Consider the following 17,501-nt stretch of genomic DNA (forward strand, 5'->3'; position numbering starts at 1 on the left):
CGGATTGATAAATGATTCTTGATTTAATATTTTCTGTTTTATTTTTAAATACAAAATCGTCAAATTTGGAGTACTTGATCTAACTGTTTTATGTATTATTTTTTGATTAAAATAAAATAATGTGAGCTCAAAATGGTTTGAATTTCGAAGGAGTTTTGGACAAAAAGATACACACAATTTGTTGAAATATTCAAAACACCGTCCACCTCCTAGAATCTATGGGAAGTTCAGAGAGATTTTTTGCTCGGTGCATCCTAATTGAGACTATATTTCCATAAAATAGCTAACCTATTACCGTTTGAGAATGTCTTCGAAACTATGGGGTAGATATGGCTTATGGCTTGTTCCTGAAGAAAATATTGATCTGTTGAAACTCATGTTGGATGCACTGGGACTAGGGTTACCAGACGTTTTCTTTTTAGAGTACATGTACTCTTTTTTGTCTTAAAAAATTGTAAACTATTCTTTTTGCTAAATGGGCACAATTATACTCTTTTCTAGTTATAACTGACGATTGCCGAACAAATCAAATAATATTATGAAGAAACCAGAAATTTCCCATGAAAACAAGAATCCAACAATTTTCGTTAAATTATAGCTGATTCGAATTGGTACGATTAGCTCAATAATTATCAGCAAGTATTCATAAGGTCATATATCTCACTAATTATAGATATAAGTTACCTAACGGTAAGACTATTGTCAAGTAATTAGCTAACTATTGATTTTTAGTTTATAGTTCATTATTGATTGTCGATTTAGTTGAACTATTGGGAACAACTTTTGCTCAGGCACTTTTAGTAGAACGTCGTTTCCCGATGGTCCAATGGTTGAACACAGCTGTGAGAATGGAAGGATTTAACTTTAAATATAGTGCCTAAAAGACGAAAATAAACTACTAAAATAATCAAGCTTACGTCTTCTATATTTCTTCAACAATTCTCTAGAAAAACTTAATTTAATGACAATACTCGAGATTCTTTTCAGATTCAATGTTTGAAAAAGCACTCTTCTCAGTTCTAGTATCCTGTACAAATCAATATTGTTCTACATTTGGTATAGAACATTCTTGCTAAGTACTAAAAACTTAATTGATAGACTATAAAATTGCCAAAACTCGAAAGGCTTTCTTTATGATATGTGTCATTATGAAAAAACGACTGAACATATCTATTCACCATTTAGCAGTCTTTGATAGTCCTTGATAGTCCAGAAAAATCGTCAACAACTCTAGAAATCCGCCAACGAAAATTCATAATGAGTCTGTCCATGACTTCAGTAGATCCAGCAAGAAATATATTCTTTTGGCTCAGCTTTTCGTCAACCCTTTTGTAGAGATTTCCAGAATTTCAAAAAAAATCATACAAGCATATTTTCCAGAATATCTAAAAACCTTATAAGCAGTATACCGTAAAGTACCCATATTTCGCGCGCGCTCCTAATTTCGCTCACTGATATTTTAAACATGTTTTGCGAAAGACATTTTTGTTGGATAGTATTTTGAATAATTCTACTTCAGCCATGGTGGCATAACGTGCAATTAGATAGTCCAATATGTATCAACAAATGTGGATAAAATGACAGTGAGCGAAATTAGGAGCGTGCGCGAAATATGGTAGCATCACGGTACTTATAAAATTTGAAGTGTCAGAAAGAACTTTTAAGAAACTGTTCAACTATTCACTCGATTACCGTTAGGATGCCAGCAAAAATCTCATTCAAAGTTTGTAATGAATCGAAATGGAAATCTAACAAGCATATCATAAAGAACCTTGTCAAGAATCCCTAAATCCGTTCCTAGAAATATTTCAAGAATCTCAATTAACCTTTCTACCGGCAGCTTATTTTTTTCACCACAAAAAATATTCAAATCGCGATAACATTTTTGTTGTTTTGACGAATTTTATTTTTCTATATTTTTGCACCATTTTTTCACAATCTTCACAAATTCTCAAAAAAAAAATGTTTTTCTATATTAATCTGTATCGGCATTGACAATTGATCACCTGTTTTTGAAGATATTCCGGTATTCCTTGAAGGACCGACACTTCTCATATAAAATTTATTTGGTCGTCCTTTTATGTTTAGTGAATTTATCAAAAAAACTAAAATTTGGGCTATACAATATTAGGCAATGAGGATTTTCTCTGTAAAAAATCATATAAATCTCAAAATTACAAAACGAAGTTTTTTGAAGTTTCAAGACCTTGTTACGGCCGGAGTGTTTCAAAAAACATAAAAGCTTATTACTCATTACTCATCCAAAAACGGTTGCACCGATTTGTATCATTTTTTCGCAACAGACTCTAATTAAATTTTGAAAAGCAAATGACCGAACATGGGAATGTAGCATGTAGCCTGAGATATTTTCATGGGTTATAGCTACGCGTCGGTCCCTTAAGGAATCTGGGATTCATCAAAACCGGTAATGGTTCTAAAAATAGAAACGTTCTCAATTGTGAAAAATTATGCAGAAATATTGAGAAACAAAAAAGTTTTCGTGATTTGAATATTTTTTGTGCTGAAAAAATGAAGCTGTCTGTACACAAATACACAATTTCCCAGTGTGATCTCCAAATTCCCGGGTATTTCCCGTATTTTCCCCGGTCATTTGTAATTCCCGGGTTTTTCCCGCTTTTCCCGGATTTCCCGGATGGATGGACACCCTGTATATTGATCTTACCTGTCATAACCATGTTGGGATCGTTATTCATGACATCCAGTGTGAATCCACTGGCCCGGGTAGAAGTAACATACAACCCGGTGGAATTAAGGCGATGTTTCAAGTGTTGGGTATTGTAGATCTGCAGCAAATCGTTTCCTCCATACTCGACCTCGTTCATCAGGGTACAGTGCTCGAAGAAATCGATCGGGAAAGTTGGAGCGGATCCCACTCCACTCTTGCCACTTGCTTGATTTCCACTGCTTTGCTTGCTTGACTTCTTCGATTTTCTAGACTTTGAGTAAGCCCCTGTCTGGAATTGGTGGCCTATAGGTTGAATTTCCGGCGATAACCAGTAGCCGGTGTTTTCAGGATGAGCAGCGTAGATTCGCAGACTTCCATCCTCACACAACAGAATCAAAGTGGTCTTCTCCACCCCGGATACCGAATGACGAATGGCTACCATGTCCATGATTTTGGCCTTCGCGTTCTGTGCCTTGATCTCTTGGGCAACGTAACCGTCTGGTTTGATCATGAAAATGACCGGATTGTTCAGATTTTGCATCATCGCACAGATGAGGCCTGGATGTCCGGGAATTTCGGTCCACTGACACAAGGGTTGCGTCAACGATTTGGAGAAAACTTTCGACGCAGGATTGCAGATCAGGTTGATCACGCATTTGACGCCTTGATTAACGTTCGTTAGTGGCGCCATAAAGTTTCGACCAGCCACGTAGCTGAAGAACAACATCTGTAGGACGTGAGAATAATAAATCGAGACTCCTCCGGCCAAGATTTGTCCGTTGTCATCGGTTATTGAGGGATGGTCCAGTTCGAGAGTGCTGGTGACGTAGAATGGACCATGCTTGGCCAGACTTTCGTCAGTTAGAGGTTGTGTGTAGATATATCCGTGAGAGGACATGATCAACATGTAATATGTGTCTTCTTGATGCACAAACGTGCAATCTCTGATCTTACCGCTCGGCACGAGGAAATAGTACTGTGGACTGTAGCTATCTTCTGCCAGATCGTAGATCTTAACGAAATCTGCTGTAACCAAGGCCAGTTTGGTTTGTGAGCATGGTAGCCAGATGGCTCGCTTGATGAAATTTCCGGTTTCAAGTTGGGGCGTTAGAACAATGTGTTCGTTTGTAGCTCCAGTGCTGGTGAACGTGAGGATATGACATTCTTTCAATCCACAAACTGCAAGGAAATCTTCATTCGCGGGATTGGACGCCAATGACAAGACCGTGCATGGAATCGGCGCAGATGCAAGTCTCGTAAGGGTAAGTTTCTTTTTCGCGGCGTCGGCTTGCTTCAGCAATGCAGATAGTTGTAAAATGGTGACCTTGCCTTTTTCATGTGACACGGCTAGTTGTTGACGTTTGCCATGTGGAGAAGCCAGGCAACACAAGGCTACACGACGTACCAGGTTTGTTGATAACAACTGTTTGATGGTTTGCCCTTGCTCTCCGGAGAAATTCATCCGGACATTCTCGAATGCTCCTTCTTGCGACCCAAGGGTGGCGACCATAATCTGATCACTGAAGGAGTATGACTTTTCTGGTTGATGCAGACGTTCTAAAGCGTTGCGAGCGCGAAGATGACATCCCACTGTGGAATATTTGGCGCAGTGATCCTTGATCGTTGGCATTATCGAGTTGAAGAACGACAAAATACTCTTTACAACGACTTTCCATTGATCGGGATTGCTTAAAGCTTCCTTGGAGCTTTCGATGATTTTCGCCAGCAGTTGTTCCTTTTCGGACATTTGACTGATTCCAGGCTGGTTCGGTTGTCCGGTTGGGCTTGATGCTCTACGTCTCAATGAACTTGTCAACAAGACAGAATCAGCATCGGATGATCTTGGCATCGCTGATCCCAGAATCGAATCTTCGCCATGCCCTGAATTACTTCTTCGTGACAAGGCTTGGCAAGATCCATCTTCCTTTGCCCCGCAGTCACAGAAGAAGTTGCCATACTTAGCATAGCTGATGTCGTGGTTTTTGTGACAAACTCGGGCGCAAACAGAACAGACACCAACGCCGTCAACCATTTTGCATGTGTGACAGTAGTACCAGTGCTGATTCATAAAATCTTTCTGGGTTATCGAGAAAGTGCAAAGCTTATTGCTGAGACTGTCTTCGTCAGAATCTTCTACAGCACTATCATCGTCATCGCCTCCGAGATCATCCAGAATATCTTCCGCATCAAGTGGTGTTTCGTCGTCCCATGGAGGATTGATAGAACGGCTTCCATTTGATCCCAAACCTTGCAGCAGATCGCTCATGTATTTCAAAATGGCAGTTACATTCTCCAGTTGAACCGCAGCCTTTGATCCACTTTTGGATGATTTACCTTCCAGTACTTGATTCTTGGAGATCTCCAGCCAATCGATAGCTGCCGTAAACAGCATTGCGTGGCCACGGCCTTTTCCAGCGTCAGCCAATGTAATCATGACCTGCAGCAAATCGGCAAACTCGATAGCTTCTTGAACGGGACATAGCAAATTGTGTCCGATTTGAATCAAAGCCTGGAACAGAGATTCAGAGACAGACTGTGCGATTCTGTTCTCTGCGACAATGTATTTTACCAAAGCTTGCAAAAGTTTGCCGTTTTTCTCCAGAGCTTCATCTACGGTATCGTTTCCGGTACGACTCATCTCCCTCTGCCAGGGCATAGCCATGCACTCGTAATCAATGTCCATGGCATCCGGATCGCCTCCCACCGAAGCATTGTTGGCGGTATTGTTATCAGAAGTGGCTGAAACGGCCAATTGATCAGTGATGCTCGGAATCGCCGACACGGTCGCCATGTTGGTTGGGGTTGGTACGTTACTTGATGCATTCGATCCCCCAGTGGTTAGGCTGGCTCCTCTAGGACCGAGCAGAATGTGACTCAACCAGCTTTTGAGTTTCGGTGCATCGGCGTTCACAAGTTCAGCAATGCAGCTACTCACTTCTTCCTCGTCGAATTGGGCATCGAGTTTCTCCGAAGCGGCGAATAATTTCTCGAAGAATTGAAGAACTTTTGTTGAATACTTCTGGGACAGGTTCGTGCCCGTGAATGAGAGCAAAATTTGCACCAGATTGCCCTTTTTGCTCTCGTAGAAGAACTCTCGCATGGCTTTCAGTCCGATGGTTTTATCCAACATCGTTTCCCAGAATTTGATGATGTTGTGAAGTACAGTTTCGTCAATGTTAACTGTTTGTCCTTGGGCGGATAATTCCGTGTATTCGATCAAAAATTGATAACTACGACGAAGAATGTTTGAATATGCCAACAGTTGATAGGTTTCCGAATTCGAATCACCACCTAGCAGTGATTCCAGACATTTGTTGACCACATCATACAGATATTCTGCCCGAAGATCAAAAATCATAGGGATAAGAATCTCTTTTAGCTCTTCGTCGAGCTGTTTGTCGTCGTAGTTCGGTAGCATGTAGTAAATTAAGTTGACGCATGACTTCAAAGCGTGCTTCAGTGACAGTAGGATCGAATAGGACAGGTGCTTCGATGTTTCCGTCAAATGGCCATCGATGACAGTTAAGGTGTGCACTTCAACAGGGAATGATCCACTGGTAAAGTTGTCCTCACTACCTATAGTAAGATTCTTACGCCATTCCACAGAGATTACGTCCTTGTCCTGACCAGTGATCAAGGCCACCAGTTGGCCGGATAAATCTTGACAGAATGTGTTCTTCGAACCACATATGGCGATCAGTGGCTCAATCAGTGAAGCAGGAATCTGTCCACTCAGATTCTGGAACATCGTCTTGTAGGTTGCTTCCTTCACTATCTCGAGAACTTCCATCAACTTTGACATCAAATTACGAGTGAGATCATTCCTAGATGCCATCTTGACCGTTTCCATTCCCGGGCCAGTGGTGCTGGAAGCATCGGCGGTTGTAGCTGCTCCAGTTGTAACGGTGAGTTGTTGTCCTCCGCTAGCCACACTAGAATCGCTAGCGTTGGAGCTGGACGACGTCGAGCTGCTGTTGCTGCTGGTTGAACTGCTGCTGCTGGTACTGCTGGACGAGCTGCTGCTGTTATTCGTCGATTTGGTTTTAATGTTGACCCCTTCCTTTTCGGCCCAACAGATGGCGTAAAGATGCGATACTAAGCTGTCCAGTAGGATAATCTTGGACAGACGTGGTTGCTCCGGATTGAACGAGCTAGCAAAAGATTCCAGACCAAGCACCGTTAGCTTCAAGCTGTACTTCATATCTGATACATGGTCCGTAAGACGATTCCACAGCGCCTCCGCCGATTGTGTATACATGCCCTGGAACAAAAATTTGAATTTCTGTTAATCTTCGATTTGACTAGAAATGATACATATAATTTGCTTTCATTGCAGAATTAAATGTCCTTAGGGGCTGTCCATTAACAGGGTGTCTACTCGTTTACCGAAATGAAATTCCCTGATATTTCCAGGTTTTTCCAGGTTTTATAAAATAATTCCAGGTTCGAGAAATACTCTAATTTGATATGACAAAAACAAACTAATGACAATTTTTAAAGTGTTCTAAAGTGTATTCACTCTTCTTGAAATGTTAAAGCAATGAGCCAACAATATCAATGCTTACGTTCTATGAATTGTATTTAATCCATCATTATTTATTTCGTTTGTTCTGTCCATCATCGTGTTCAGAACACTGATTGTCAAGCTCCCGGTTAGTCAAATCCGACATATGACATATGTAAATGTGGTAGGGTGCAGAGCTACTTGGGCCATGATTCACTTTGGCATGGGAGGTTTCTCTCGGCCGAATTGTCTGAAACTTTGTAATAAGAAGCACTTCAACTTGACGCATATGGTTGTCAAAAATGAGCTCAGTATTTTTCAAAAAACCTCACTGTTGAAGTAAATCAAACATGTCAAGAATAGGAGTCGGCTTCTAAGTTATATAAATGATGAATTGTTTGCATTTCATTCGAAAACGTTTAAGAGCTCCAAATGAATCATGATCCTTAAGAAATTTCAAATTGATGGATGTTTAAATTCCAGATTACTTTTCCGGAATCGGGTTTTCCTATATTCAAGGTTTCGAATTCTCACTCACTCTCACGATAATGGATTTCTCATCGTAATTCTAGGATAAATAAGTGTGAGCAAAAAAAAATGTTCACGTGAAGAAGTGAAAAAGCATTCTCCTTACGTGCGAAAAATCGTAGATTTCGCATCATTAAGACGAAAATTCAGAACCCAGCCTATAAAACATATTTTCTAATAATTTTGAAAATTGTTCATGAAGCAGGACTGGTAGGGACTAAGTGTCTTAAAAATAGGAAATTCAGAAAGCTCTTGCTTGAAAAGAGAGACTAAACAGCAATCAAAAAACGAAACGAAACCTAGAGAGAACCAGGAAAAAGAGTATGATTCTTTATGGAATTAGACCTGATATTTCTCTGACAATATATCTAAACTTTTTTCTAATTCCTTGATACATTACGACAAATAATACTGTTTGTATTTCTGTATGCATTTTCAATGATTTTATCAAGAAATTTCATCGGAAATTATCTCAGGTGATTACCCAAAGATAGATATTTCAATTTGAGAGATTTGCATTTTTCTTCAGGAGTTCAAAACAAATCATAGTTCTCATAAAATTACTTCAAGGATCGTCCTAAGGAATTCCTCCAAGAATTTTTGTTTTGGATATCTCAAAAAACCACTTGGATTTTTTCAAAAATAACCACAACATTCTCTTAGAGATTCCATCAAGAATTACTTCTTGGGGGGTCTATAGCCTCGAGGTTACGCTTTCGCTTCATAAGCGGAAGGTCATGGGTTCGATTCCCAGCCCCTCCCCAAAAAAACCCGTCCAGCCACCAGAAGACGCTTCACGGAGGACCGTGCTTTGGGGAGCACATCCATCCTCCGTCAGTATCAGATGGTGACTGAGACAAACTGACCCTCTTCGCAGGCAGCTAGCCTCACAAACAGCAGAGCTCTCTCCTACCTGCTCGGTGTTAGAGTAAAAGAGTAGGAGAGAGTGAAAGTAGATGTAAATATAGATCTGTATCGATAAAGAAGCTACAGACCACCTGATTCCGGCACAGTAGTGGCCACAAGCACAAAGTGCCTTGAAAAAAAAAAGTATTTATTAAAAAAAAAAAAAGAATTACTTCATATATAATTTCAGATATTTCTTCATCCTCCAAGGCTTCAGTTTTAAACATGTTGGAATATTCAACCAGAAACTTCTCGAGAGATGCCTTCAGGGATTTATTATGATTTCCTACATAATTGTTCTTCAGAATTTCGATTTTGACCAGGAATTTTTCTAAGGATACCTTCAGGAATTACTCCAAAGATTGCTCCTAAGATTTCTTTGGAAATTCCTCCAGTAGTACTAAGAAATTTCTCAGGAAGTCTTCAAAGATTTGTCCCATCATTCTTCAAGGAGTTTTTCTTGACAATTTCTAAAGAAAATCTTAGAGTAGCCTGTGATAAAACTTGTCTTAGTTCTCAAATCATTCTTGATGAATAAAGATTTCTAGAGGAACTCTTGACAAAACTTAACATGATTTTTTTTTTTAAATTATTTGCTACGATAATTGAAAAAAGTAAAAGAAATGAATATTGAATCCTTATGAAGGAACTCATCGAAAAAAGAAACCTGTATGAAATTGTGTAGGAATGATCGGAGGATTTCTTGGAAAAATAGCTGTAGTAATAATTGGTTCGGAACCATGAAATAACTTTTGGAAATTCCATGGACTTTTTTTACATATTCATTGAGAAATGATTGGAAGAACTGCAGTAATTCTTGGATGAAATGCCATCGTCGTATTTGAAATGTTCCTAATAGATTTACTCGAGGAATTTTTGTAACAATGTGAACTTTGCAGTGAATATGGGAAAAATGACGCAGAAATTCTTGTCGGGTTTCTTGAAAAAAGGTCTGGACTTAAAAAACCCATGCGGGTTATCTTAGAAGAAATTCTGTTGCGAATCATTGGAAGATTTATTAGAGCAACAGCTGAAGAATTCGGTTGAAGAGTTAGTGAAAAAATATCTCGAGGAAGTCCTAGAATAGTCTTTGTTTTTTTTTTTCCATAGTAATCCCTGAGAAAATTACTGGAGATAGTAAAGTTGAAATGCTCAGGGATTTTCTGAACCACATTCTGGAAACATTCCTTTAAGCAACCTTTGAAAACTTGCTGGAAGAATTGGTAGTTGAATCTATTGAATAATTTCTGGAGAAAAACCTGTATTATTCCCTGAAAGTATTCTTTTTTAAAAAGACACGGACATCGTCTTCAGCCATTCAGCTGCACAGACTGTAACTTAACACTAGACAACGGACAAGAATGCTCTAGTGGCACATAGCCGAGAAACATTCCTGACGAAAAGTTTCGATGGCTGCAACGGGAATCGAACCCACAATACGCTTAACTGCCTGACGACACTTACCGCTCGGCCACGAGGCCCACATTCTAGATGAAATATCTGGAGAAACCACTGGGATAATTCTTGAAACTTTTTCTCTAGAATATGTGAAGAAATTCTTGAAGAATTAGTTGAATAGAATCGTAACAGTTTCTGAATGCTTCTCGAGACCCTGTAGAATTTTGCATCAGGTTAAAATTGAGACCTTAGAGACCTTTCATCAAATATACTTTATCATTTACTGATCAAATATACCTACGGATATTTGATGTTTTGATAAGCCGATGGAACTTATCCGAAAAGATCCTCATTGCTCATAGCTCAAGTAGCGTTTTGATAGCGGCGCAGCCGAATTTTTTCTTTTTTATGGAATAGAATTTTATGGCAAATAATGGTTCTGGAATTTTACGCAAAAATCTTTTGCAGTGAACATATTCTACCATGAACTACTGCCTTAAAATATTGTAATCAAAATTCCCTGAGAATTCCAGGTCTTTTCCAGGTTGAATAAAATTCCCTGATAATTCCAGGTTTTTTCCAGGTAGTAGACACCCTGATTAATTACGTAAAGTTTGTCAACTTACCTGTTTGACCAAACTGTTAACAATCAGATAGTGCGAATGGGTGATCGGATGCAAGCAGCGGATCGACCACAACAGCGAGTGCAAATTGGGAACCTTTTCCTGCATCAGAGCCTCCACATGCTGCGTCGAAGGTGGCAGTCCGAGTAACAGCTTCCAGCACAGACTGAAGCAGTAGTGCACCGCACAGAGCGTTTGGAAGGGAATTTTCGCCAGGCACATATCCGTGATGCTGAGAATGTCGATGAGCGCGTCGATCAACCAGGGGTATTTGAGCTTGTCCGGAGTGCACAAGATGAAATTCCACGCCAGACCGTCTAGTTTGAATTCCTGTTGAATTTTCGTGTCTACCGTGGTCAACGAGTAGAACTTCGGCTTGACTCCGCTGACGCTGAATTCATTGGCCAGCTTGCGGTGCTTGTCTTCGATGTCTTTGCGGCAGAAGGACATCATTTTGGTTTTATAATTGATGAGATCGGCAATTTTTTGCTCGGAATCCAATGTGAACACGCTGAAAAGGTTCCAACGGACCTGCTCGAGCAGCACGTTCGGAGGATTGTACAAGTGTTTCATGAGATATTCCAGGAACAGCAACAATCTCGATAAAAGCATAATTTGGTGGTCACGTAACGGCTTCTCTGGAGTTACGGAGCGACAAACTTCGGAGCAACGAATCACACCTCCGGCAGTAAGCAGTAAGATGGATTTCTTCTGCATAAGGTTCAGGGAGTGGAACAAAAACAGTAGCAGTTGTGCATGCTCTACGTTGAGATCTTCGATTTCGGATTCCGTCGGGATCATCTGGTTTGAACAGACTCCTTCGACAAGTGTGTTCACTAGGCGATGCCAAACTGAGAGGCAAGCTGCTTCCTTTTCTTGCGATGGTTTCAGCAGAAGTATCTGAACGAGCACGGCTAATGTTCTGGAGTAAACCTGAAGCGGCCAGATGTTGGAATCCTGAGTCCATGGTGAAACACCGAGATGAAGCAGAAGAGCTGATTGCAGCGATTCGTTTAGCAAGGAGTTGGATATTAAATTGTGGAGATAACGTCCAACTGCACCGGAGAATTTGACCATGGCGTTTTGCCACTGGAGGCAGCCGGAGTTTTCTGGATCACCTCGAGCCGAGTCGCGATCAAGATCACGGAGAATGTTAGCAAGTAACACCATCTGTTGCTCGCTTAGACCGGTTCTCACGTAGCGATTCAGATAGATATGATGACCGCCAAGCGACGTGTCAAAGAAGTTGAAAATCAAAGAACTCAAGTTGAGATATTCGTGTGGTTCGTCCTTGGCTGGAACAAGGTTGCTTCCGTGACGCTTTTCGTCTTTCTTCTCCTGCTCCTGTGATTCGGTCATTTCTTCATTGGCTTCAGGAGAAAGTGTTTCCTTGAACCAAAGGCCCAGGTAGCTGTCGCTGTCTTCCTCCTCCGGTTCGCTTTCTTCGGAACATGAGAAAGTATCATTGTAATACGTCGTCGAGTCGCTGTAACTCATGGGTTCACCTTCGTTCGTGTTCTTGGTGTTTATTCTACGCAGGGTACATGCCTTTCGATATGATACAGTCGCCAAGAAGGTCATTAGTTGTTGTAAGGTGGCGCTGTTCAAAACGCGAACGACTCTTTGTATGGATGTATATTGGCCGAGGATGTCGAATCCTGCAGACTCAATGCTACTGTATTCCTCATCGTCTGAACGTGAGTCAATCTTCAAATCATCGATCAGCTCAGTCAGGAGCGTGATACTGTGTCGAGCAATTGCCGCGTTAAGTACTCCGAAGCCTTGTTGAACTTTGAACAGATTCACACGTAAAGCAGGCGTCGGTGCTGCCGTTGAGGCCATTTGGGGCACGTCGAGCGTTTTCAAAGGGCTTCTTCCTTTCAAGCTTTCTTCGGAAGTTTTTACAGAAGCCGTCTGTTGGACAGTGCTGCCACTGGGATTTCCAGAAGCGCCCATGGTTCCTTGGATTCCGGATATCAACAACCATGCTCCCATACAGACGTGATTCTGATAAATATGAGTTCGGGTGGAGTTTTTCAAAATGGTACCAATCTTGGTGAATATCTCCAAAGCGCGATCCACCACAATTCGGGCGTAATCTTCTTCATCATCGCTTTCCTTCTGTGACTGATTGCTTGACGATTGTTGTTCCTTCTGCTGCAGTTGTGTGGATGACGCACTTTTCTGCGAACCACTAGCGGCCATTGCCAAAACGCTGATCGCTGTTGACGTTAGAACGGCGCAATACAAGGCGGACATAGCACACTGGGAGAGAAGTGCAATCTTGGTCGGGGTCAGTGGTTCAACAAGTGGCAACGAAACCGCGAGCAGCATGTTGGAAATATCTGATTCGATGTGTGAAAGGTTGGCTTTGACAGCTCCGGCTTCCACAGTTGTAATCGGTAGGTATAGGGGTTTTCCTTGAACGGTGCATTCCTCATACTTTGTGCGGTACTTAGCCAACGTGGGCAAGGAGTTGGTACACCACTTGAAGAGCAGATCTCCTCCGTTGGTGGCTTGTAGACATTGTAGGTTTGATTTGACGAAAAGTTCCTGAAAATATCAACGAATAGTTATTGTTTTGCTTGAAATAAAAATTAAATGCAAGGTTGTTTAGAGATTAGAATTAAATACGCAGCGAGTAAAATCATTGGAAGAATTTCTGTAACCTATTCTAAGAAATTTCTAAATAAACCTGCAGAGAATACTCCCTGCTCTTTTATACAAATCTTTCAACCCGAGAGCATTTACATTTGGATTCACTGCGAAAATTCTAATGTGATTTTTTGATGAAATGTTAACAGTATCTTTGAATTTCAACATTTTTTTTTATTCAATACTTTCAGCACAGTATAGGAGATGCTGTCTTTCGCCAAAGATGGATTTTTTAAACTTATGCAAGGTAGCATTTTGCATTCGTATAGAATTCGAGATAAATCCATTTTCGAAGATTTCATTTTGTAATCCTTATTATCGTCAAAAAACAATTTTAAAATTCGATACTCTGAAGAAGGTGTTATTTCGTTGATAAAAACTTGATCTGCCTGTAAGGTCAAAAATCTGTTTCAAATTCGTGCCAAACCCGCGTAATTTTCGAAGTCGTAAAACCCTGTAATTGATACTAACCGTGCAATCGATTTGCTCCTCGCTGAGTGCAGCAAATGTGAACACTCCAGCACCGAGCGGAGTGGTGAGCTGTTGCAGGATTACGGTCGATAGATCCGACCGCGAGCGTTTCATTTCGCTTTTGGGGCTTTCTTTCTCCGATCCGCTTCCGCCGGAACTTACAACGACACCGGACGGTCCACCGCCACTGCCCACCGAGGGCGATTTGCCGTGCACTTCCGGATACTTCAGATATTTCATTCCGGACGCGGAGATAATGGACGAGGCCGATGTGTTGCTTGTCGAATGTTCCGATTCCTTGCGGCCTTCGCATAGAACTTTGAGAGCCATCAGCAGAATGCTGGGCTTGTTCGGTGCTTGCGTGTCCAGATGTTGCAGGATGTAGCGAATCAGGACGGTGGCCGCTTCGGCAATTTGCGGAAGCTGTGTTTGCGAAACTGCAATTGAGAAAGAAAAGAAATCAGGTCAGTTGAACAAAAAATATATGTATGCTGGGCTGGTAGCGAAAAAAAGGTTATTTCAGCAGATTTGTGCGTGACTAATAACATACAAATACAAATATAATAAGAAACCATATGGAAATCAAGATAACAAAATATTCTTAATAGGAACCAGGAGAAAAAAAATTACATACATTTTTTCAGAGAATCCAGACATGTATGTTGGGTTTTAAATTTAAGAAAGCAGTAATGCTGGAAATCCATATTACGAACTGAATTGTATTTCACACAATGGATTGAACTATAGTTTAAGTTGAGCGTTTCGACAGATAGAACGTAAGAATCTGTTCGATGAGATAAATAAATCGGAAGTATTAAATGAGTTTTTGCGTATTATAATCCTTGAAGATGATTGATTGGTGTTGTTCACACGGGATCCCAACATGTATAGCATCCGAATTTTTACGTTTTCGTATCGGATAAACTTTATTGGAATGAAAATTATCCGATTACAAAAATGTATGCCATACATCATGGCTGGCTATTCTCTTTCTTTCCATACCGGATGTCATTTGCTCTAATCTCGTCCACCCTGACTTTCTTCTCAACAATTCAGCTTAATTCACACTCCTACCGCTACACTCAATTACTCTCACAAATTGCTACAGCTTTGACCATCCTGGATTACATTGATAAAAATGGAGTTTTATAATCTCTTGATGTTCTCTAATTAACTTCTTGAAATTAGGTTTTTGTAATTATGCAAAAAGCCGACTTCAATCTTGGAAGCCAAAAACATCTGATTCGACATCAGAAAATACGAATTTGTTTGAATCGTTACTCTCGACAGTACCCACAGATTGATACAAACGCATATTAAAAGGATCAAATATACATTCGAAAAGGATTTGTGAGACCTGGTATCCTTCAAAATTCGCAACTACATAACGGTTCCGATCATGTACTCTCTTGACCCTATACAGACCCTTATATTTAGGCTTTAGCTAATTACTCTCGCATATCGCTTTCACGTTACGGATCATTACTAATTCTCTCTCTTTGTTAGACGAATTCTGAGTGCAGTGTCGATCATACTGAGTCTTATTATAGTCCTGCAAAGTGTCCATACTCTCCCACACTTTGCGTCGTATCTCCTGCATGTCACGTTCGCATTGTTCATTTAATTCGTTCAAGTAGCTATTCATGTCACTCTAAACCTTCCGCGTTTGAACCACTCCGACAGATGGTATATCATTATTTGACCGATTTATTGAATTATTCGTGAGAAATTCAGTCTTCGAAAACACCGAATCCCACTTCTGATTTACTATAACAACCGAATTTTCAAGTTTTCCTAACGAATTAATTTTATTAGAATAGAAATTTTATGATTACAAAAATGTCTGTTATACATCCCGCATAAATATTTACCGTACTTGATACAGCAACGAAAATAATGTCAACATATATACTAATGTTACCTGTTAGAGCTACTTTCATGGTACAATCCACTCCAAACGGCGAAAAAATAGCAGCAACATTAGTTGTTGAGGTTACTGCAATGGCTGTGGTATACAAACTGTAAAACCGTTCTCACTTTGTTAAACACTGTTCACGGAGATAACGGAACCATAACGGCTAATGTATCTGAGTGAAATAAACAAACTGGCAAGTATGCGGAATGTTTATTATTGTCCACGAAATTTTGTGAATAATTTGTTCCGATCTCGATCCTAAAGGTGAAGTTTACCAGACCGCAAGGTCTTGTGGAGTCCATAGTAAGCACGACATCCGTCAATGATACGTCTTCGAATTTCTCTACAGCAGTTGTTGTCCGACGTTATCAATGATCCGAGGTAGACAAATTTATCCACCAGCTCGAACTCATCTTCGTCGATCATCACACGTCGGCCAATACGAGCTCTATCGCGTTTAGTTTCTCCAGCAAGTAGATATTTCGTTTTTGACGTATTTACCTTTAATCCAATCCGTTCTGCTTCACGTTTCAGCCTGGTATACTGCTCAACAAGCACCTGAAACGTTCTTCCGACAATGTCCACGTCGTCAGCGAAACAGATGAACTGGCTGGATTCCTCGATAGTTCTCACATTCTAAATTGTCACCCTTTTTGTATATTGGATATATTACTCCCTCGTTCCACTCATCCGGTATCTGTATCCCAGCTCCTGGCTATCAATCGGTTCCAGGGGTGACCCGTAACCTCTTTAATTTCACTATCTTCCTCCTCTGCGCCATTCTAGTGTTCATCGTAGTGCTGCTTCTACCTTTCAAACACCTCAAATTCGTCCGTCAAGATACCTCCATCTTAATCCCGGGCATATTTCGGCTCGCGGAACAAAGCTTTTGCGGGATGCATTAAGTTTTGGTAGAAATTATGTGTTCTTGTGAACGATACAGCTGCTCCATCTCTTCCAGGCGGCGCTTTATATCCCGGAATAGATGGGTTTGTTGCCTTCGTTTCTGTTTGTATCGTTATATATTTTGACATGTAGCTTGCTGCAGCATCATCACCCGCGCTGCCTTCTTCTCGTCCAAAACCGTCTGACATTCCTCGTTGAACCAATCGTTCCGTCGATTTCTTCCCACGAACCCAATGGTACCTTCTGCTGCGTTGTTAACGGCTGCTTTTTCTCTATGCCAGCAGTCCTCAAGAAGGGCTTCGGTGAGCTCCGTGAAATCAGATACAAGATGAATTGTTCTATTTCTATGATTAGTATTTTTAACATTTTATTTCCTGATAGCTTTCTACAAGCCCTAATGACGGAATGAGCCATACATTTCGTGAATAGGATAAGTTTAGCTAGCTTAGTATCGCGGCCAAAATGATTTCAAATCATGTTTGACATTTCCAAACATTTCAAACAAAGATAGAGTGCAGAGCTACTTGGGCACTTCCATGATTCAGGCATGGGGGGTTTGTCTGAAACTTTGCATTGAGGAGCACATAAGTACGACGCACAATAAGGCCATTATGGCTCTGTAGCTTTCAAAAAACCCCACTGCCGAAATAAATCAAAAGTGCCAAGAATAGGATCCGGCTCTTTACTTGTCAGAATTCAAATGACAATTGAAAATGTAATCAAAATTGCTAAAATTAGCAAATGTCGGTTAGTAAAACCTTTTTTTTGGGTTTGTACGAAACGATTTGCCCGGTATTCATATCAAATTCCGGGGTTCTCCCGTGTTTTTCACGGTAGAATCAAATTCTCGTCTTTTTCCGTTTTTGACCTTCCTGAACTGAAAAGTTCGACGTCCGAACTCCTTAAGGA

At 40.6% G+C, this 17,501-nt stretch overlaps 1 protein-coding gene across 1 annotated transcript in view; it reads right to left on the bottom strand.

The window, feature by feature from the left end:
* The window catches only part of LOC5570127 (protein purity of essence), a 43,194-nt gene that overhangs the window by 21,117 nt on the left and 4,576 nt on the right, over window positions 1-17,501 (bottom strand). The window contains exons 3-5 of the mRNA XM_021850639.1: window positions 13,772-14,208; window positions 10,649-13,198; window positions 2,684-6,947 (exon numbers count right to left, since the gene is read on the bottom strand). Of these exons, the coding sequence (XP_021706331.1) occupies window positions 2,684-6,947; window positions 10,649-13,198; window positions 13,772-14,208 (7,251 nt within the window). The remainder of the gene's footprint in view (window positions 1-2,683; window positions 6,948-10,648; window positions 13,199-13,771; window positions 14,209-17,501) is intronic.

This window comes from Aedes aegypti, chromosome 3, assembly GCF_002204515.2.
Source record: "Aedes aegypti strain LVP_AGWG chromosome 3, AaegL5.0 Primary Assembly, whole genome shotgun sequence".
Taxonomy (NCBI): Eukaryota; Metazoa; Arthropoda; class Insecta; order Diptera; family Culicidae; genus Aedes; species Aedes aegypti.